General features: G+C 34.3%; 1 protein-coding gene across 3 annotated transcripts in view; it reads right to left on the reverse strand.

Moving 5' to 3' along the window:
• Nucleotides 1-24,194, reverse strand: part of LOC106095579 (embryonic polarity protein dorsal) — a 75,552-nt gene that overhangs the window by 8,005 nt on the left and 43,353 nt on the right. For all 3 annotated transcript variants that reach the window (XM_013262813.2, XM_013262814.2, XM_059365803.1), the window contains 5 exons: nucleotides 15,019-15,066; nucleotides 10,507-11,058; nucleotides 10,050-10,438; nucleotides 9,872-9,980; nucleotides 7,812-7,931 (listed from right to left, as the gene is read on the reverse strand). In XM_013262813.2, the coding sequence (XP_013118267.1) occupies nucleotides 7,812-7,931; nucleotides 9,872-9,980; nucleotides 10,050-10,438; nucleotides 10,507-11,058; nucleotides 15,019-15,066 (1,218 nt within the window). The remainder of the gene's footprint in view (nucleotides 1-7,811; nucleotides 7,932-9,871; nucleotides 9,981-10,049; nucleotides 10,439-10,506; nucleotides 11,059-15,018; nucleotides 15,067-24,194) is intronic.

Below are 24,194 nucleotides of genomic sequence, written 5' to 3' on the forward strand. Positions count from 1 at the left end.
GGTGAATCTGGCACCAACTTAGAAAAAGTATTCCTTTGATAAACGTAAAATGTACTTAACATTATTGGCATTTATGTTAAGTTTTTGATTTGGTGTATTCAGAGACCACCGTAGCGCAGAGGTAAGCATGTCCGCCTATGACGCTGAACGCCTGGTTTCGAATCCTGGCGAGACCATTAGAAACAATTTTCAGCGGTGGTTTTCCCCTCCTCCCCTGGCAACATTTGCGAGGTATTATGTCATGTAAAACTTCTCTTCAAAGAGGTGTGGCACTGCGGTACGCCGTTCGGACTCGGCTATAAAAAAGAAAAGAATTATGTTGTTGTACCGTCAGAATATGGCAGTACCTGCGGTTTAAGCCCATTTGGTTTCTCGTTAGCACATCTATGGCTAATTGTAAAAAGGGACTAACTCAATTTATTACAAAATGGCGTTTTTTGTTTATGGAAGATACTATTACAAATAACGGATTTATAACGATTTCGGAAAGGACCTAAGTCAAGTTTTTTCTTCTCCTTAAAAAAAAAGAGAGAGTACACACAAAAAACTAGTTCATTATCTATAAACGAAATTTTCGACAAGTAAACTTATTTTGCAAGGAAAGTTGCGACTGTGTTTGCGATAAAATTGGAAGCCCGTTTATGTTAAACTGATGCAATACAAATTAAATGTGACGAATACAAATCCGCGCAAAATTGTGATACTGCTCTATGAGTATAAATCAGTCGAATAATATCCTAATTTAAACAGAATTCTTCCCGTTTCAATAGGCTTCGTCTCTAAGCCTAAAATAAATGTCTGTGTAAAGGAGATCGGATAATAATTGCGAACTGTACTTTGCACACAAATTACAGATAAACGGCCCAAAAAATTATGATTATTGTAATTAATATTTTTTTAGTTACAGTAAAAACAATTTACATTTATAACATAAGGACCGGCTGCTTGGGCATTCGCCTAACGACAAAATTATGAAGAGACACAAAAGATTATGAATGGAGGATACATCTGAGCCCACTAGGCTAAGGTAGGTAGGTATATTCAGAAGTCAGAGAATGTATGGACAATGTCTAGTGAGGAAGCACTAGAACTACTCATTGATACACATTTCCCGGGAAATTTTCCACTGATATGCATTCGTCGGAGGCCATTAGGGAAATTGTGTCTGAGCCGAAAATCCTTTGAGAAGAAGAAGTTTTGACTCCTTTAAGTCGCCAGGCCCTGATGATGTATCACCGGTTGAATTACAAGCTGTGTCTGATAGACTGGCTTAGGGAGATATACTCTGCTTATATTAGAATGTCATAAAAACCTGTGGGATGGAGGGACACGAAGATCATCTTCATTCCGAAAGCAGGGAAACCCTACCACACGAAGGCGAAAGATTTTCGTCCTTTTAGTCTGTAATACTTTATGCTGAAGACTCATGAGAGAGCGATAGAAACATATCTTAGGGTAAAGATCCCTGGAGATCGTCAGTCGCGTCAGCTATAATAATAGTAAAGGCAAATCCACTGAAACAGTCTTTCATGACTTAGTCGACTACATAGATGGTTGTTTCGCTGTCAAGGAATATACAATGGTAGCATTTCTTGACATTGAAAGTACTTTCAATAATGTAAAACCGATGTTAATCATGAATGAGTTGGAGTTTCTAGGCATCAACTCTACCGCAAGAAAGTTTATTAATAACTTACTTACTAAAAGATGCATTAGGGCAGGCTTGGGATCTGTGGATGTTAAAAAGACTGTCTCCTCTACTTTGAAATATAGCCATTAACAATATAATATTATTGTCTCTGGAAGAAAAAGGTGTAAAAGTGGTCGCGTATGCTGATGATGTGGCAATTGCGGTTAGGAGAAAGTTTCCCAGCACTCTAAGAGATATACTTCTTGAAGCTCTACGTCCAACAGCAAAAAGGGCTATCTAAAGTGGTCTGGGTATAAATGCGTGCAAGACAGAAGTAGTTCTTTTCAGCAGGAGATACAAATGGCCTACAGTGGAACCTGTCTCCTTGGGTAGAAAGAATGTTCCATTTAAAGAAAGCTGGGTGTATCTGGTTGTTTTGCTGGACAGGAAATTGAACTTCAAATCCAACATTTTGGAAAGGGCAAGAAAGGCCATTCTTGCCCTATACACCTGCAAGAGAGCCATTGGCAAAAGTTGGGGGGTTTAGACCGCGTGTCATGCATTGGGTATATACTGCAGTTGTCAAACCTATAATGCTATATGGTGTTGTGATTTGGTGGACGGCGCTTCAAAAATCCACCTACTGCTCAATATTTAACCGGATCCAAAGAATGGCTTGTTTGTGTATCACAGCCCCACTAAGGGCGACACCATCTGATGCACTGAATTTAATGCTACATCTTATGCCTCTGGACATTGTGGCTATCTAAATTGCAGCGACCACTGCCGTGAGGTTAAGGAAGCTTTTTCATTGGTCATGTGGCCTATTGATACAATGATTGATATAATATCCGATGTTCCAGACAGTGTGGATTACACCCTACCTGAGTCGCTTTTTGATAAAAATTACTGTACTACGATATCCCTGGTAACAGAAGTTACATAGTCTCCTATACGGATGGTTCCAAACTAAACGACCAGGTGGGCTTCGGGATGAATCTAAATATCTACAACTGGTCATATCGAGGAGGTTACCTGACCACTGCATTGTGTATCTAATGGCTAAGATATAATGTCATTACGACGATTGGCATAAATATCTTCTCAGACAGCCAGGCAGCCTTTAAATCCCTGGAGATCGTATTTCTGAACACAAAAACCGCCCTCGATTGACGCAGATCTCTCAAAGAGATGGCTGAACAGTTAAAAATTCACCTGTTCTGGGTGCCAGGCCACAAAGATATCCCAGGGAATTCTAAAGCAGACGAGCTTGCGAGATTAGGAACTACCTTCCACATTCCAGGGAAGCTGGAATCTGTGGGTATGCCTCTAGCGACATGTAGGCTAAGTTTTCAGAACCAGGCACGATGGGCAACGAATGATAGATGGTCACAAATAGGGGGCTGTGAGCATTCCAAAACTATGTGGCCTAATCTAGACTTAAAGTGGTCTACTGCTTTGGTGTCATTGGCTAGAACAGATACTCAGTCATTGTGTCCGTCATGGCAGGTCACTGTCTAATCGGAAAACATGCTGACAGACTGAAAGTTGCCTGCAACGACTTTTGCAGAAGCTGTGAGGACATCGAAGAAGAAGTGACAATAAAACACCTTCTGTGTGTGTCTCGCACTAGTTATTGGGCTTTTTAAAGTGATCTGGATGGTTTAACGGTAGGAACTAGTCATCTTCCATCTTCTGTTCCTGTGGTAACACAATGGACGAAAACGTCTAAGTGAGTCTGATGGCAGAATGAGTGCTCTGTTAAGAAAGTTCATCATCGCGCGCTTCTTCCATTTTACAACGAAGCTAATTTTTGGCTCAATAAGTACGTAAATAAGCAGAATTGTCGATTTTGGAGTGAAAATCAGCCAGAATCATTACAATGCGTCCAGAAAAAGTCACATTATGGTGCCGTTTATGGGCTGGTGAAATCATTGGACCGTACTTCTTCAAAGATGATGGGAATCGTAACGTAACTGTGAATGGTGAGCGCTACCGTGAAATGGTATCCAACTTTTTTTGTCCAAAATGCAAGAGCTTGAATTGCATGACATGTGGTTTCAACAAGACTGTGTCACATGCCACACAGCACGCGTAACAATGGACATATTGAGAAGCCAGTTCGGTGAACATTTTATTTCACGTTAGGGACCCGTCAATTGGCCGCCTAGATCGTGCGATTTAACGCCTTTAGACAATTTTTTGTGGGGCTATGTTAAGGCTCATGTCTATACAGACAAACCAGCTTCAATTGACACACTGGAAGACAACATTGAAATTTTTATTTATTCGTGAGATACCGGCCGAAATGTTGGAAAGAGTATGCCAAAATTGGACTAAGCGGATGAACAATTTGAGGCGCACTCACGGTCAACATTTGCATGAAATAATCTCCAAACATTAAATAATATGGACCGTTCTATCGATTCAAATATAGATTTCATGTATTTTTCTAAATTTTATGTTTTTATTTTGAAAAATTTTCCTATAGCTCTTAAAAAATCATTCAAATTTGTTTATATGTTAACATCCGAATTTAGTGATATTCTACGGGTACTAAGAAGGGTATGTTAAAAGTAAAATTACAAATGTAAGCTCTAAATATAAATATTATATTTTTGATGCCATTGATTGTTTTCTCGGCTGATCTATCCATTGTCTTGTTGAAAAAATAAGAGTGTGCATGATTTGTAATAAAAACATAGAACAACATTAAGTTTTACACAAAATAAGCGAAAACTAAGCCTAGAAAAGTAGCATAAAAACTGTTTGAAGTGTTATGAATTCATTTTGTGTAGTTGTGGGACTAAGAAAGCACTTTTCAAAAAAAAAAAAAACGAAAACTAATCAAAAACCAGTAAGGAAAGGCAAAAGTCGGGCGTGGCTGACTATATAATACCCTACAACACCTAATCTACGTACTACTTTTAATATACAGAACTTATCTACAAATCTAGTCAGACCTTGATTTTGTATTTCTATTGAAATATCGAATATAACCTTGCTTGATTTTTTAACGATAGGACACAAATTGTGGATTTCTACAGCCTTAAAAGGTCATATCGGATAAAAAACGAGTGAACAAAAATCAGTATGTATGTTGACTCGTTTTCTGTCCGATATATATGAAACCTTTGTTGAAAAACTGAATAGAATCTTGCAAGATTTGTTTTCGATAGGACTTAAATGGTCTCTACTACAGATTTTAAAGGCTATATCGGATGAAAGATATATCGGTTATATATCTCAATCTAGATCAACTTTAATGAAAGTTAGCACACGTGCTAAGACGTTCAGCACCTCACACTAAGTTTAGGCCATATGGGATGAGAGAAATATATGGAACCTACATATATCTCAATCTGACCCTATTTTCATAAAAACATAAGAAACTAGCGTACGTCATACTTTTTATATGTAGAACTTATCTTGAAATCTAGTCAGACTTTAATTTGGATGACTATTGAAATATCAAATAGAACCTTGTAAGATTTTCCTACGATAGGACAACAAATTTGGATTTGCACATCATATCGTTCCAATGTTCCAATTTTGATGACACAAACTGGGACGTCAAATAGAACATCTCACGTACTAGATTGTAGACATGTGACCAAAATTGTGGTTTTTACAGCCTTAAAGTCCATATCGGATGAAATATATACATTGGAGCTATATCTAAATCAGGACCAATTTTAATGAAATTTTGCGCACGTATTGAAACGTCAAGTAAAACGTCTCATGCGAATTTGGACGAAAATTGTGGTCTCTACAGACTAAAGTCTATTTCGGATAAAAGATTTATCGAATTTTATGAAATTTTGCACACGTATTAACACGACTAAAATAGTGGCTTCAACAGCCTTAAAACACTATATCGGATAAAAGATATATATGGGAGCTACATATATTTAAATCTAGATCGATTTGGGACTTTAAATAAAATATCTCACACTAAATTTTGTACAAATCGGCCAATTTGTGCCTACTACAGCTTTAAAAGTCCAAATCAGAATAAAAATATACAATATATGAGAGATATATCTATGTCTGAACCGATTTTTTGCATACATTTAATGACGTCAATGAAAGCACCCCATGCCAAATTTGGTAAAGATCGGACCAAAATTGTGGCTTCTACAGCCTTAAAAGGACATATCGAATGAAAGATATGTATGGGAGCTATACCGAACCGATTTTGTTCAAAATCAATAGCCTTTGTCCTTGGACCAAATAAGGGACTTGGGCAATATTTCATGGCAATCGGACAATAAATGCGACTTGATCACAAGAATACATCGACAGACAGTCGGACATAGCTAAATCGAATCAGGAAGCTGTTTAAGCCGGTAATCGGTACACATATCAATGGGTCTAGCTCTTTTCCTTCTAAGCATTGCAAACAAATGCACAAAGTTATAATCCCCTGTGTGGTGTGGTGGTGTAGGGTATAAAAAGCTAGTAAAAATGTATAAAGCAATTAGGGAAATTGTAGGATGCGTTGACCAAACGGTTGCAAATGCCTCATCATTTAAAATGAAACACTCGGACTCAAACATAAAAAATGAGCTATTTATGATCATCGATTGTGAGATATAATAAATTAATGCCTACTTCGTCGTCTAAAAATATTTAAGGAGATCTAATTTTGATTCGTAAACCATTGTTTGAAAGTAACTTATTCAAAAATAGTCCAAGAATGATACGTGACAAAAAAGCAGTCAGTTTAGTAATTGAATAATGGTGGCATATATTGTGGACTGATGAATGTAAAATTGTATTATTTTGTTCCATAAGGTTTAGACAGCGTCTGCCCAATACATAACCAAATCACAATTTACAAAAAAGACAGTCAAACATGGTAGTGCAAAAGTACTGATACGTTGGAGTTATTTGTATAACGTTATAGGTCCAATAATGAAGTAAGAGACATCATGGATAGGTTATTACTTTGGAGTAATACAAGATTATGCAGATTCGAATATGCTTCTAAAATTGGCATTATAACAAGAAAATGACCGAAAATATGACTAGTAAATTGGCAAGAGTTGGTTTTAGGTCAATGGGGTTCAGGTTAAGCCTTGACCTACTCAGTCTCCTGGCCTCAAGCTCATAAAAAATTTACAGGGAGACGTTGAAATTATTTTACAGGGAACCGAATGCCAATTTTCATTTTTAAATGGAACACTTCTATTATTTTGAACACAACTGCAGCTTCGTTATAAAATCTCCCGATATTACTTCTTAATCCTATAGAGTTCCCAATTTTCATCCGGTTGGGCACAATGATTTCTCTCATGATTTCCAACTGATTTTATTAAATTTGGCTTTAATCGGTCGATGCATTGAAATTGCTTCTATATAAATCGATCTCCTGATTTTTACTTCTGACTTTCATTTTAAGTATAGGTGATAGGAAATTAACGATAGTATCGATATTTATTATAGAAATATCGATTTTTAGGAGTTTTTAATTGAATTGGAAACTTTTTAGACCCAAGAACACTCGACTTTTTAAAAAGTCGAGCCGCTCAAATTTTATTATTTATTTTTAATCAAAATATGCATGTTAATGGCATAACGGCTTTTTTAGCATCGATCCAATTATTACTTCCCCAAAAGTTACTGTATTAAAAATATATTAAATACGCCTTATACAGCGCGTTTTCCGCAAAAGTTTTTATAAAAAATTTGCATATTTTCAATTAAATTTTTTATTATTCCAATTAAAAACTTTATTGGATATTTCGAAAAAGTCAATATTTTTTTAATTGAGTGAATTAAAAAATTAAATGAAAATTAAAAAAAATTATAAATTGAGTCAATTAAAAAATTAATTGAAAATTTTAAACATTTTTTTTTTTTAATTGGATGGAACTAATTGGAAATTTAAAAAATTTTCAGTTATGTTTTAATTGAATATGCAATTTTTTTAATTGAATTTTTTTTTCAATTGGCTTGTTAAAAAATATGATTGATGCAATCATTTTCATGATTGATGCAATCATTTTCATGATTGATGCAGTTTCAATTAAAATATTAATTGGATTAATTAATTTCGTGGTTGAAACCGATTAATATTTTTTTCTGTGTAACAAGTGTCCACCACCAATGAATGATGAAAAGATGACGTTGAAGTGTCGAAAAAATTAAGCAAAAAAAAAAAAATTAAAGAACTTACAAATATTACTCGTGTTGGTATTGTTATTGGTACTAATATGTGTCTGGTCGATTTGTTGTAATTCCTGTATTATTCGCATTGGGTTACCTCCCGATCTGAGACGTTTACGTTTGAATTGATCTAAAACAAAATTAAAACAAAAGTATAATATAAAGAAATAAAAATAAAATTGCTACCATGACTCATGGAATAGACTCCAATGTGTTGTAGAAACCTTTTCGGTAGAGATATTAAATGGAGAAACAAATAATTCTGCCCATTACTATAGACGGAGCAGCCTAACAATATAAGCATTTGACACATATTTGTCAATTTGTACAAAGGGTTCTTATGGTAAGATTCTTAGTCCTCTGTGATATTCTCTTCTGATGCACTAGTCACGGTGTACAGGACGAAATGCTTTGCATCATTATTAGGTGCGTTAGCCTCAAGACATATAGTATAGTCTGCCTGCTCAGAGAGTCGTTTCAGGCTCTCGCGATCTGCTATGGCCACCAATTCCAATTTGCCATCCGTCAGGGGAACGTTAGCCAATTGTAAAGCACTAAGGCTTCTTTGATCCAGAAGACTTTTTTTGAAGGAGATATGATCAGACTGTATCGGTGCAGCCTCTGAACTATTGCCACCTTTAAGGGGTATATGAATGACATCGCCCTCTCGTAGAATGGGATTTTTCCCAGATGCGCTGCTAACGCTGCGGCCCACAGGTTTTCCACACTTCAAGGGAGAATTATCGTCTCCTCCACAGGGTTGTAAGGAATTGACAGAACGAAGTGAACCACGATTGGCGTCATTAAGCTCAAGGTTGCAGATACTAGGTTCTCGACTGTGTGTGGGAGTTGTGGTCGAGGGCGAGGACTCAGGTTTACTTCTTCTACGAGCAAAGAATCGTGAAAAGAACCCTTGCTTTTTATTCGACGATGGCAGAGGGCTTGCCGACAGCTTAGTAGAACTTTCGTCTGATATACGCGTTATGATATTGTGCGACTCGGTTAAAAATGCTTCTGTCATGGAGGAGGACCGTTGTTTAGAAACATTCCCGTTGGAAGTATTCATGGGCGCAACTGTGAATATGTTTCGGGGGGACGTGGTAGAAGATTCTTTGTTCGAATGCGTGTCGCAAGTTGTCAAAATAACTTCTAATTCTTGAGAGGGTTTTCGCTTAGGTGGTAATGGTGGCAACATCTGTTCTGGTACCGGCGATGGAGTTCTTGGGGGTAAAGGTAGTGGTGGGGATGGTGGTGTTTGTGGCGGCAGAGCTTCGTTTACTTCTATCTTCGGCGCAGACGCATTTGAAAATTGGATAAAACTGCCTGAATTCTCACTTCTTTCCCATAATTCCCTAACTGGCTCCGGTAAGTTAAATTGGTCAGAATAGTCCTCCAGCAGTTCACTTTGTTCGTCATTGCAAATGCTAGTCAGTAGTTCTAAGTCAGGTTGGTCCTCAATGTCGGCGTCTTGTTCTATCATTTCAGTATTCATTTGCTCATTGCTAACTGACTTAAGGCTCATTGCGACGGAATCGCCCGTCTCAACGGTCAAACTATCGGTGCGTTCAAACTCATTGGTGTTAATCCACTCTTTAATTTTTTCAACGGCTTCCAGGGGACGCAGCGGTAGTAATTCCGTATTGCGGAGTATTTCTTCCATAGGCGTTGAAGTTTGGGTCCCGTCATCCATTACGGGCAAAGAAAATTGCGGTACTGGGAATTCTATGTCCATGTTGGCACTTCTGCGATCCTCAGACAAGTTGTAATTGTCGAAGTCTTCAATGTCATCGTCATCGTCGTGTACGTTATCTTCTTCAGTAGGATTGTGGCGCTTTCTCTGTTCGTCATTTTCATTCAGTGTACCAGAGCTGTGGCGCTGCCCGGAGGAACTTGCTGTCGTCACTGTTTCGTCTGTCTCATTGTCCAAGTCATTGTCGTCCTCGTCGTTCAACGATATTTCGGAATACTTAGTTGCCGTAGTCTCACTATCTAATGAGATTATTTGTTGGAATATTTCCATATCTTGCCTGCGCTTTAACTTGCGCTGCAGGCGGGGAAATGTACGCATACCTGGGTCGGGATAAAACTCAAAGGGCAGGGGATCGCTGACTTGACTGAATGTTGTCCCTGAAGCATTGCCTGTTGTTTCGGCGGAAAAGCGGACCAATTGAATGAAGACCTTAAATAACGACAGAATTAGAATAATGACGGTAATCCTATTTGGTCATGCTAAGGGAATTCGATTTACCTGTGCTCTTTTCACAATATCGGTGTTGTGGTATCGCGGCGTCTTAAAGGCAATCGCCGTCTGTTTGTGTATATCGGTCTGCTGAAACTCGCCATAGTCTTCCCAGATCACTTTATTGTCCTTCTCCTCGTAGAAGCGAATTTTGATATCATCTTTGGGTAGTTTTTCGCACAGCAAGAATATTGTATCTCCCCCACTGGCTTTTGCCGAACAACTACATAGGCGGCAGATGACCAAGTCGTTTATCGATTTTTTGTCGTAAATGGGTTCAGTAACCACTGGCTTGAGTTTGTAGTACTGGCGTGGTCCTATGGGTATAAAGGCTTGAAAGCAAAGACGCACGATATTCAAGTCAATTGTGGATGGTTGATCTTTGTGGGCAAATTTGGCTAAAATGATAAATGCGAACCATCAATCTGTTGGGTTACAATTTTGGCAATTTCATTGAAGCTCTTACTTTTAAATGGGTCAATGTTAATTCTTTCTCGCTCCTCAAGCGCGGCCTTAATATCTTTCTTTTTCACACACTGTATGCCTAAATTGCTAAAAACGGCACGCATGGGAGCTCCTTTCAGTCGCATGGTACACACTCCATGTTCACAGCCCTCTTTTCCAACCAAGTTGTGGGGATGTGGTCGGTAGGGTTCATCGGCTGTCACACATGAGACTATAATTTTCACATTCCCTGTATAGCCAACAATTTCAATTGTGGGATAGGTTTTATTCTCCGGTGTCGAGTTAATGCCTGGAAGGGATCCAGCTGAACGCCCCTCACATATGTAACGGAAGCGGAGGCCTTTAGGGTGTGGCTGTTCAACGATTCGTATGTAAGGATTACCCTCAATTACATTGGCCTGGGGTGATCTTTGTGAGAGACTGGTATACGTGGGCGAAGACGACGCAGATGATGAAGATCTGGATCCTGGGCTGGCCATTGGCTGGGTATCCATTGCACTTGGCGTCTCGAAGGTTCCTGTGCCATTGTTCTCTAATATCTGCAAAATATCTTCTAAGAAGAAAAGCAAAAAAAAAAAAAAATAATTAGAAAGCAAGTAAAATCGTACAAGTTCGGCCGGGCCGAATTTTATATACCCTCCACCATGGATCGCATTTGCCATATTCTTTGTATGAATTTTTCAAATATATATGAGCTATATCAAGTTATTGCTCGATATAGACCGTACTTGTCATGGCTGTTAGAAGTCATAGAAAAACACCTCCAAAATTGTAGACGAATCGAGTAATAATTGCGCCCTCCAGAGGCTTAGAATGTCAAATTGGGAGATCGGTTTATATGGCAGCTATATCAGGTTATCAACTGATTTAGACCATCCTAGGAACAGTTGTTGGAAGTCATACCAACACGATATATGGAAAATTTTAACCAAATTGGATAAAAATTGCGCCCTCTAGAAGCTAAAGAAGTCTAATCAGGAGATCGGTTTATATGACGGCTATATCAGGTTACAGACAGATGTAGACCATACTTAGCACAGTTGTTGCAAGTCATAACAAAACACTTCTCACAAAATTTCAGCCAAATCGGATAAGAATTGCGCCCTCTGGAAGCTCAAGAAGTCTAATCGGGAGATCGGTTTATATGGCGGCTATATCAGGTTATAGATAGATTTAGACCATACTTAACACAATTGTTGGAAGTCGTACCAAATTTATATGTACAAAATTTCAGCCAAATCGGATAAAATTGCGCCCTCTTGAAGCTGAAGAAGTCTAATTGGGAGATCGGTTTATATGGCAGCTATATCAGGTTATAAACTGATTTAGACCACACTTGGAACAGTTTTTGTAAGTCATACAAAAATTATATGTGCAAAATTTCAGCCAAATCGGATAAAAATTGCGCTCTCTAGAAACTCAAGAAATCTAATCAGGAGATCGGTTTATATGGCAGCTATATCGGGCTATGAACCGATTTGAACCATAATCAAGAAGTCAATACTCAAGATTGGCATATATAGCCGTTGTATCAAAACATGAACCGGTTTGGTTCATTTACAATTTCAACCGACCTTCACTAATAAAAAGTATTTGTGCAAATTTTCAAACGCCAAGCTTTACTCCGAAAGTTAGACATGCCTAGGTCGACTTAAAATGTCATGACGATCAAGAATACTTTTGGGGACCTTGGTCGCATATTTCGAGATGTTACATACGGAATGACGAAATTAGTCTACCCCCATCCTATTGTTAAGGGTATAAAATAACCAAAGTAAGACATATATGTATGTAGGTACAAATCAAGTTCTTGCTATAAACCATTACACAATTCCCAGCAGTCCAAACGTCTATCATGACATTGTCTTCAAAGGCTTCTTTAAAATAAATTGAACTTTGTCATCGATATGGCATTTGTGCTGACATGTCTTGCATATTATCTGTTATAAAATTTTTATTGTCGACCAATTCACTAACCGTGTTCACAAAAAAGTCAGCAAAGCTTTTTTGTTTAATTTTCTCTCTCTCATTAAATATTTACACTCTTTACTCTGTAGAGGACATCTTAGGAGACAATTTAGTAAAACCATCATCAGACAAAAAAAATTCTTTTGTACATTAATGAAAAAGAAATCTAACTGTATCAAATAACAAAGAAGAATGTGATGTAACGTGACCAAGTCATTTGAGTATCAATGTAACCTTAAGGCCTAAACTGAAAATAGAGTTAAGTTCCGATAAGTGCACAGTGAACAAAAACATATAGACATATTTAAAAAGAAATTGTTGGTAAGTATACTTTTTATATTATACATAGGAAAATGTTCACATATTTATATATTTTTTTATTAGAAGGCGTAAATGACGAGGCGCTGGAAAGTATCCGAAAACTGTATTTATTAATTCGGAAAACTAACACCAGCCATCATAAACTAAATTCCAGAAATCTAAAGGAGAACCAATATTAAATAGCATCTTTAAAAAAAAATTTAATTTTTTTCTGCATAAAAATAATTTTAATATTAAATGAATTCGTCCACTCATAGAAAAAAGTTTGCTGAAAATAGCAAACACTTTCTGCTGAATATTAATAGTTAATTTTGCTGCTACTGTAGCAGTAATTCTGCTATTACATCAATAGCATTGCAATTTTAGGGTAGCAGGCTAACTGCTGAAAAGCCTGTTGGATGTTAGAAGAAAAAACTTGAACACATATATAAATGTGTGTCTCAGTGGATGTTTATAATCATCACTGAATTTATATTTTCCATAACCTTTTTTCTTTAAATTTAGATACAAAAGGACATGCCAGTCATGTGCACATTAGTACAGCAATAAAAAAAATGCGAGCTAGCTCGGCCACATTTCGGAATCTATATATGAATGAATGCATCAGGTGGCTTATTTACAGTAATATTCCACAAATTAAAATCATCTCTTCCAGCAAAATTTTTAAAAAAAGATTCTAAAAAATGCCTAAAGTAATCAAAACAAATAACAGGCAACCATAAAAAGTTGCATACCAATTTTTTTCAGCAGACTTGTGCACTAAAACAGCAGATTTTGTTAGTTGAAATAGCAGTAAGAAATGTTTGCTAATACAGCAGACCTATGTTTGCCGAAGCAGTAGTAATGTCTGCTTTCCCAAAACTGCTGCTTTAGCAAACATTTTTGCTGTTTTGAATAACAATTTTGGTTGAGTGTCAATAACAATTTTGTGGATCATTTCCTCTTTTTTTGTCATTGAAGACAAACTTGCAGAAATGTTGGGATATTGTCATTAACGAATATATGAGGGATACTGTCATCAATTGCGTTGCCCAAGAAGTAATTGCGGATTTTTAAAAAGAAAGTAAATGCATTTTTAATAAAACTTAGAATGAACTTTAATCAAATATACTTTTTTTACACTTTTTTCTAAAGCAAGCTAAAAGTAACAGCTGATAACTGACAGAAGAAAGAATGCAATTACAGAGTCACAAGCTGTGAAAAAATTTGTCAACGCCGACTGTATGAAAAATCCGCAATTACTTTTTGGGCAACCCAATACATATTCATTGAAGACATGTTCGTTCACAATGTCGCTTAAAATGGCATGCATGATTTTCGCGACAACTATATGAAAATGTCATCAACGATTTATATGAGTTGACGGCTTTATGTCTTCAACGAATTAACAAGGTCATGCACCCTTCTTTTAAGACGTCTTAACGGCGCAGCCTGCTAGACACGTTTTATGGCTCACACTAGCGCCGTTTCGCTCGTAGCTTACCATTTACTGTGACAGCATTTGCTCTATAGCATAACAAAACACACAGAGGTTTATAACGCCGTATAGCGCCATATCATAGCAGCCATATCATTCTGCCGTCAGACTTAGGTAGACGTTGTCAGAATGTGAACGGCTGTGAACAATTTCGAACGCTTCAGTCACAAAAAACTGTTGTTGATTCATGAATATTTGGGTTTGATATGTTAAAATCTGTCCGTTGATTCACTTTTATGAACCAATGGGGTCATTCGACAGCAGTGGGTTTGATTTTTCTACGCGTGTAAAGGTCCCGGGGTCCCTACTTCGATAACTCTTTTTTATATAATCGGTTGGGTCTACATTGTCCTAATGGGGGAATATGTCTACTAACGAACGAATGTGCAAAATAACTATTTTCCCATTTAAGTCCCATGTTATTCGAGTTTCTTTGATTTTCAAATGTATCAGAGTGCGGATATGGCTGAAGCGATTTAAACAACTTTTTGATTGCTGCCTTAAAGTGTATGTCCATAGTGGCATGGGGCGGATTAATATCTGCACCCTCTTTTCAACCTAACATAACCTATAGTAAACCAAAACACACATAAGAACTCAAGGTTTAATTAAACAAATTCGGGGCTGCCTTTGGAGATTTAAGAATACCCTCCAAACATTTGGTCTCAGTTTCTAATGTCAGAGTCTACATTCTACGAGCTAAAAGTTAGGTTAGATGTAAATTTGTTTTCATGCTAGATTACTTACTTAAAATTGCACTGTCCTGTTGTCCACTTTCCGGTTGGAAATTTGTATCTGCAAAGAGCAATAACATCACGTAAGTTAGTTCAAATGTGTGAAAATTATGTATATACTCTGATGTAAAAAATAATAGGGAATATTAACAAAAAAAGGAAAGGAAATAGTTACACTTCAATGAAAGGCTGAAGCAGACTATTCGTGCAATAGTTCATTTCCGTAGCGCAGAGGTAAGCATATCCGCCTATGACGCTGCACGCCCGGGTTCGAATCCTGGCAGGAACATCAGAAAATTGAATCGGACAACACTCATTGATTTGTGAGAAGTTTGCCCCAGTTCCTTAATGGAATGTTCATGGCCAAATTTGCATTTGCAATTCATTTCAGAAAGGTGAACTAAAATTTTATAATTAATCTCATTTAAGTTCAGTTAAATTCACTTCGAAGAAGCTAAATTCACTTGGAAGAAATAATAGGGACAATTATCAACATATTTTTATTGTTAAAGAATACTAGTTTATTTGTAACTCAAATTTTGAAAGGAGAAAACACCAACGGGCTGTGGTGATTTAAATGGTTTTTTGCAATATTCGTTTCGTAATTAAAAACTTTGACTCTTGAAGATGGTTTGCAGAGTAACACAACTGAAAACAGCAAACTAAGTGATTAAAAAAGTAAAAATTGGGGAAAAATTCATCAAATAAATCGCACATACAATGACTTGGTGGAGAATAAAAGTTTTCTATGCAATTCAATCAATAACATCTGTGGAAAATAGAGGATGAAAGCGAAAGACTTTACATCTTTTGATAAATATTTACTCAACCCATCAGCAAAATAATCCATTTATAACGTTTGAAGAACTACAACAGTTTTTATATGTGTCAATTGCAAGTCCAACAGTTTGAAATAGGCGTATGTCTGCCAGATTTATAGGTAAAAGTCCAAAAAGCGTTTTGACTCAGCAAAGGACGGCGTGCCGCAGTGCAACACCTCTTTGGGGGAAAAGTTTTTAACAGTTTTTAGCAGTACTGTTACTGATATATATTTTCCCAGACCAAGGGGCTGAACCTATAAACTTGTAATTTAGAATAGAGCTATATCCGAATATGAACCGATTTCAATGAAATTAACCTGTAATGTCGAGCGTCATAAGAAAATTCTTCCTGCTAAATTGCGAGCTACAAGTAGTATATATAAGGGGGTTCTGAAACTTTGAGTATCGAGAGTATGAGTCATCGATGACGTCATAACCCCACCCCACCCCAAACCCCACCCCACCCCAAACCGCAAACCCCACCCCACCCCATTGATGACGTCATAACCGCACCCCACCCCACCCCATTGATGACGTCATAACCCCACCCGACCGCAACCGCAGCCGATCGTAGCGCAGGTGGCGACCGCAGGGGGGTATGACCACATACGGGCCGCCGGTTGAAATGTGTGGACGGACATTAGGGTGCAGATCGCAGGGCGCAGATCGCAGGGCGCAGATCGCAGGGCGCAGATCGCAGGGCGCAGTGGCAGATTTCGATGATGACTCATCGCCCAACTTCAACTAGTGTTGGAGGGTGGGTGATGTAGATTGCTGACCGCAGGCTATAGTTTGGTTTGAGTGTGAGAGTTTATGATTAATGTTGAATGTTGTGTGACCACCACACTGGAGTGTGATGAAATAATTGTGGTCAGTGTAGTTCTATTTTTTCCCAGGAAGAACAAGAGTAAAAAATTATATTTGTTTTCGTATAAAAAGGGCAAACGGTTTCATATTGTAATCATTATATTAAAAATCATTTATTTAATCAAATTCAAAATAATTGTTATAAAAATGAGAGAATTTGTATGTAATATTTGACAAATTCATTTTCATATAGAATTTTTATAGTGGTTAATATTTATTTTTCATGAGCTAAATTTAATTCATAAAAATGTTTCAGTGGTTAACATATATTTATAAAAAATATATATTTCCACAAAACTCAGAATTTTTATAGTGGTTAATATTTATTTTTCATGAGCTAAATTTAATTCATAAAAATGTTTCAGTGGTTAACATATATTTATAAAAAATATATATTTCCACAAAACTCAAAAGTTTTTATGGTAGGGTGTTATAGTGGTTAATATATATTTATAAAAATATACTGTACCACATATGCCTGCAACAGTTTTTGTACTAGGGTGTTATGTAAACATGTTTTCAGTGGATAACATATAATACCTGCTATGCTTACTCATAATTTAAAATTTCAATCATTGTGGTGAAGAAAATAACAAAGCTCAAACTCAAAAGTGTTGCGATAATAAAAATTGAAAAGTTTTCTGTTCTAGGATGATTTAGTGATTGACTTATATTTATAAATATTTGCTATACCACACATATTACTAAACGCAATTGCGGTAAAGGAAATTAAAAAAATTCAAGTTGAAATTAATAATTGGTTTCAAGTTTTTATGGTAGGGTGTTATGGTGGATAATATATATTTATAAAATATACTGTACCACATATGCCTGCAACAGTTTTTGTACTAGGGTGTTATGTAAACATGTTTTCAGTGGATAACATATAATACCTGCTATGCTTACTCATAATTTAAAATTTCAATCATTTATATTTATAAATATTTGCTATACCACACATATTACTAAACGCAATTGCGGTAAAGGAAATTAAAAAAATTCAAGTTGAAGTTAATAATTGGTTTCACGTTTATATAATTCCACAAATGCCTGGTATGCTTTCTCATAATTTTAAATTTAAATCATGGTGGTGAAGAAAATAACAAAGCTCAAACTCAAAAGTGCTGCTATAACATAAATTGAAAAGTTTTCTGTACTAGGGTGGTATAGTGGTTAACGTATGCAAATGCAATGCAACAATGTAAATGTGCCCATGAACATTCCATTAAGGAAGAGGGGCGAACAGGGTGGTTAACTTATATTTATTAATATTTGCTATACCACACATATTACTAAACCCAATTGCGGTAAAGGAAATTAAAAAAATTCAAGTTGAAGTTAAGAATTGATTACACTTTTATTGCAAAGAATGCGATAGTATAAATTGTAGAGTTTTTGTAATAGGATGTAACGATTATATTTAATTATACAACTACAAATATTTATATTTATAATGAAGGAATTCATTGGTTTACGTTCAAAAATGTATTCAATTAAGATTGATAAAGTAGATGAAGAAATAAAGAAAATAAAAGGTGTAAAACATTGTGTTACAGCAAAACTTTCAACCAACGATTTTAAAAAATGTCTTTTTGAACAAATTAATTATTATGATTCTATGTATGTTTTTAGATCAAAAATTCATCAATTGTACACACAACATATACATAAATTAGTTTTAAATTATTTAGATGATAAGAGATTTATAAGAGAAAATGGTGTTGACACCTATGCTTGGGGACACTATAAAATAAAAAAATAATTAAAAGAAAAAAATGGTTTTGTTTGTTTTGTTTTTTTCACAAGATATTATATTTATTAAAGAGAAATTGTATACATAAATGACCACAATTGTAAGTATTAAATTTTTGTTTTTGTTTATAATTGTATTCGATAGGTGGTTTTAAATAATTAATAATTTCCAACGGTGGTTGTAAATTACCAAAACTATCAAAATATTCCTTATAGTTGTAATTTTTGTAATAGGCAACCCAATGTGTTCCTGGCCCATTAGTTGTATCTAAATTAACTATTCCACATTCTTGTCGTAGTGGTTTGTTTGGTAATGAGTCACGCATAAAAACCCCTCTAAAGTGTTTCAATGGCTTGCAGTACTTAACCAAATCGATATCCGTCAATGGTCGATTGGGTAATCTACTTAGAAGTTTTTTGGAGCTGGTTTATAGTAAAGTCCATATCCTTTTTTATAAGGTTTAAGATATAATCCTTTTCCCATAGCAATTGATTCCATATATCTGTTATGACGAGTAGCTTCAGCTAATTGTTCTTTCCCATTTTTGATATCCTTAACTGCTTTTACAATAGCCGATCCTCCAGTTGCTAAACCTCCAAGGGCTGATAACGCAGTTAAAATTGGAACTATTGGTAGAAATCCACCAATTTTTGGTACTCGAATGACTCTTGGTACACCAATATTACTCTTCTTTTTATTTTTAAAACTTGAATGTACAACGTTTTTTGCAATTTTTACAGCATCATATATATTGTTAGGTTTCTTATCTTTTAATACTTTTAAAGTATTCTTAACTGTCGATGCAAATAATTTTTGCTTACATTGCTTTTTCTTCATTTTTCTTTTTGTTGTCATACCGAGTCCGAATTTAACTTTTGCTTTAAGTAAGTTTGTTACTAACCAAGCGTTTGCTCGTTCTTTCCAATTGCTATCTGTTGATTTAACTCTTTGCCAAGCTTTTTCTATTAAAACTTTATCAGCTTGATGACGAGAATGAATATCTTTATTTTGTGAGTATACAATATCGTGTTCTCTACAAGCTGAATCCAATAAATTTATTCCTTTGTCTCCTTGTGCTAAACGTTGTGCTAACTTAGTTCCTGGTCCACAAAATTGATATCCAGGTAAATGCACTTCAAACGGAAGATTATTAATTAAGTTGTTTACCAATCCAAATCCAGTAACAGACTGTTTACATTTATTATAAATCTTGTAATTAATAACCATAATTTTTTTTTGATTATGTAGTGATAGGGTACACGATTTAAATGAAAATAAGAGTTTTTGTATATATATACTTAAATTTATATTGAAAAAGTTTAGTTAGCAATATGCGTTTAATAGAACAAACTAAACAGATTGCTGTGAAAAACATTGATAATGTCTGTTCACAGAAAAAAAGGATTGTACATAGTACTTTATTACCAAATTCTATACGTGCCCTTATAGTAGGCCCATCAAATTGTGGTAAAACAAATGTTATGATTAGTCTCATAGAAAGCCCTAATGGCCTCAAATTCAGGAATATATATATATATTCTAAATCTTTATATCAACCAAAATATCAATATTTAAAAAAATTGATTACTCCAATCAAAGGAATAAACCTATTCACATTCTCTGAAAATGAAAAAGTTATAAGTCCAGCCAAAGCAAATATGCATTCTATAATGGTATTTGATGATGTAATTTGCGATAAACAAAATACTATAAGGGATTATTTTTGTATGGGAAGACATAAACACATTGATTGTTTTTATTTATGTCAAACATATACAAGGATTCCTAAACACTTAATACGTGATAATGCAAACATGATTATCATATTTAAGCAAGATGAAATGAATATTAAACATATATATAATGATCATGTCTTGGGTGACATGACATTTAAAGATTTTTTAAAGCTTTGTAGTGAATGTTGGAAAGATAAATATGGATTTCTTATTGTGAGCAAGGATGATCCCATTGATAAAGGTCGATATCGCAAAGGATTCAATTGTTTTATTCAGTTATAATATAAATCAGATTGATAACAGATATAATGTAGATTATAAACAGAATAGAGAGCAGATTGGTGACAGAAAGAAAGCAGATCGGTAGCAGATATAAAGCAGATCGGTAGCTGATATAAAGCAGATCGGTAGCAGATGTAAAGCAGATCGGAAGCAGATGGATACATAACCAAAAAAAATAAAAAATAAATTATCCAATCATGAAGAGACACAATTTGTTGAAGGAAATTGTAAAAACACGAGCAGTATTGAAAGAAAAGTTAAAAAACATTAAACTTAATCAAATAGATAGGGATAATCTATTAGAAGATACATTTCAACCAATAACCAAACCTTTGAAGGATATTATAGGAAAACTAGATGAGAACAAAAAAGAAAGTAATCAGTATTCTAATAAATATAATGATAAAAATATTTATGATTATAATAAACAATATGAAGACGATGGAAAACTTGATAAAAACAATAAGGATGATGATGATGATGATGATAGCTTTATATCAGACATTTATAATGATGATGATGACTATATGTCTAGCAATGGACTTCAAATGAGAGATATTACCTCAAGTAATGATAATGAAAGATATAATAATCAACATTCATCAACAATATTTCCGAATATAGTAAATTCTACACATAAAGAAGATAATTCAGAAATAGAACAGATGGATATAGAGAAATTTTCACAAAAACGAAAATTTTCATCAGATGAAAATAACACTAATAAAAGGATAAGAAAAAATTATAATATTCCAGTTGATTTAAAGAGAAAAGATTATACACTAGAAAAATGTGGAGTGAATCGGAATGAGCTTAGAGAAAAATTAAAACGATCTAATGATAACAATCTCAGTTTATTTGACGATAACGATAATAAGCGGATGAAAAAATCACATCTATTTTCAAAACGAAAATGTGAATTTCAGTTAAATACTAATAAAAAACGTATAAAATTAACTAACAACAAAATCATAAATATAAATAAACGAAAAAGACCCTCACAATTAAATACTGATAGAAAACGTTTAAAATTGATTAATAACAACCAATTAAACTTGAATAAACGGAAAGGTGTTTCACAATTAAATCTTGATAGAAAACGTATAAAATTGAATAATGATATCTCATCAAAATTGAATAAACGAAAAGCTGTTACGCAATTAAATATTGATAGAAAGCGAATAAAATTGAGTAGTGATAATCTATCAGACATAAATGTAGCATCTTCATTACCCAACGTTCTACAAACACTTATCGATAATAGACAATTAGATAAAGTTTATGGATTTCATATAGATACAAATGGAAATATGTATTTTGGAAAAAATCAATTAAAATTTAATGGATGTAACTCTATTCAAATTGGGGAATCTATTTGGAAAATGTCTCCCGGACTATTTCAACTCATGTTTCACATTAAACCTCAACATTATACAAAGAAGGATTTAAATCAATATAAGGATATTTTGATGAAAACAAATGCTCATAAAAGAAATTATTCACCAGGAGAACAAATTAAGGGAACTCAAGCTTATAAATATCAATTTATAATAAAACGGTTATTTGATGTGAATTCAAATAGGATATCCAAAGGTAATGGATTGAGTTTGAAATCATTAGACAATCACAAACCAAATTATATATATTGGGATGACCCTAACGAATTGGTTGACAGATTAAGATTGCTCCTTTCATCTGAAGGTGTTGGTCACAACAATCACAAAAACGAAATTATTTCAATTGTTGAAGAATTGCGAGAAGCACATATTATTAAATAAAAAAATCAAAAATGTATACAATCAATAAATTTGGAGAGAGCGGAAGTAAAAACCAAGTCAACAATGCAATGCTAAAATTGAGTTTAGGTAGATCACTTGGAATTACTATTCACAACAATGCTTTAAACTTTCATGGGAAGAAAATAACTAATTTAAGTGCTCCCTCTGATCCTGATGATGCTGTAACAAAAATATTTTTGAAAAAAAAAATAGATAAAATCGAAAATAAAATCAAAAATCAGCAAGATGAAATACTTAGAAGATTCGAAGAATTACAGAACAAACTAAAAGAAGACATACATATAGAAAAAATGAAAGAATATATTTTCAAATGGGTTGAAGTGGAAAAAATTGTTCTAGAAAATAAAAAACATATTGAAGCTATAAACAGTGATTTAACTAAACTAAAAAGTGTGATTGATCAATTTAACAACAACTTGAGTACCAATTTGAATATTTTGAAAAATCATAATATTGAAGATACGAAAAAAATTATTGAAGATACTTTAAAAATAATAAATATCCGATTTGATTCCATCGAAGATTTTCTTTTTCAAAGTATTGGATATACTAGAAAAAATAAATATTTTAATTAAATATTTAAAATCAAAAATAAGATATAGTAGAGGGTATATAACATCAAAACAAAACAATTTTTACTTCAATCGACAACATCAATATGGAGCTTAACCAGGATAAGAGAGAAATTGTTAATGAACTACACAAGCAAGCACGAAAAAATTTTGGAAGGAGACGAGTGGTTATGAAGGGTATCGATGATTTGTGGCAAGCGGATCTTGTTGAAATGGGTAGTTATGTGAACTTTAACAGCGGATATCGATATCTTTTAACCGTTATAGATACATTCTCGAAAAAAGCTTGGGTTGAAGCAATAAAAAATAAAACAGCTCAAAGTGTAGTAAAGGCTATGCAGAAAGTTTTCAATCAAAGTAGTCGAAAACCCAAAAATTTACAAACTGATGATGGAAAGGAGTTTTTTAATAACAATTTTTCTCAACTTATGCAAACAAATCATATAAATCATTATTCAACATACAGCACTCTAAAAGCATCAATCATAGAACGATTTAATAGAACACTGAAAGGAAAAATGTGGAAAGAGTTTAGTTTTCGTGGAAATTATAAATGGATTGATATATATAAAAACCTAGTTAATATATATAATAACACATTTCATCGAACTATAAAAATGTCGCCGAATGATGTGAATTCCTTAAATGAGAAATCACTTTTAGATTCAGTCTACAACAACCTCAAGGTATTTAAAAGACCAAAGTTTAAAATCAATGATAATGTGCGAATAAGTAAATATAAACAACATTTTGAAAAAGGATATACACCAAATTGGACTACCGAAATATTTACAGTTAAATCTATTAAAAATACAAATCCTAATACATATATACTTAAGGACTATCAAGGAAGGGATATAGAAGGTGGTTTCTATGAATATGAGCTATCAAAAACCAAATTTCCACACACATATTTAGTGGAAAAAGTGATTAGAAGGAGAGGAAATAGACTTTATGTAAAATGGTTAGGATTTTCTTCAGAGCATAACTCTTGGATAAATGCTAATAATATTTCACAATAAAAGAATAATCAATTACATAAATCATTTATTCTAACGTCAACCGTAGAGATGTCGATAACATTAACCTTAAATGATGAAAAATCAGTACTTGTCGCCAACTACTTTCCACCAATAATTTTGAAACAAAGCTATGTTTGCGGTTTAATAAGTTTTGATACATATCACTCAATACCAAATGTTGATGAAGAGAACAATAAATTTCATATAGGTGGACATGAAATAACTATTCCTCTTGGATCATATGAATTTTCGAATATATCTGAGTTAATAACGGATGAATATCGCAAGCTTAATAAAAAAAATGGAAATCTTATTATGAAAGCAAATTACAATACAC

The sequence above is a fragment of the Stomoxys calcitrans genome, chromosome 3 (genome assembly GCF_963082655.1).
Source record: "Stomoxys calcitrans chromosome 3, idStoCalc2.1, whole genome shotgun sequence".
NCBI classification, from domain to species: Eukaryota; Metazoa; Arthropoda; class Insecta; order Diptera; family Muscidae; genus Stomoxys; species Stomoxys calcitrans.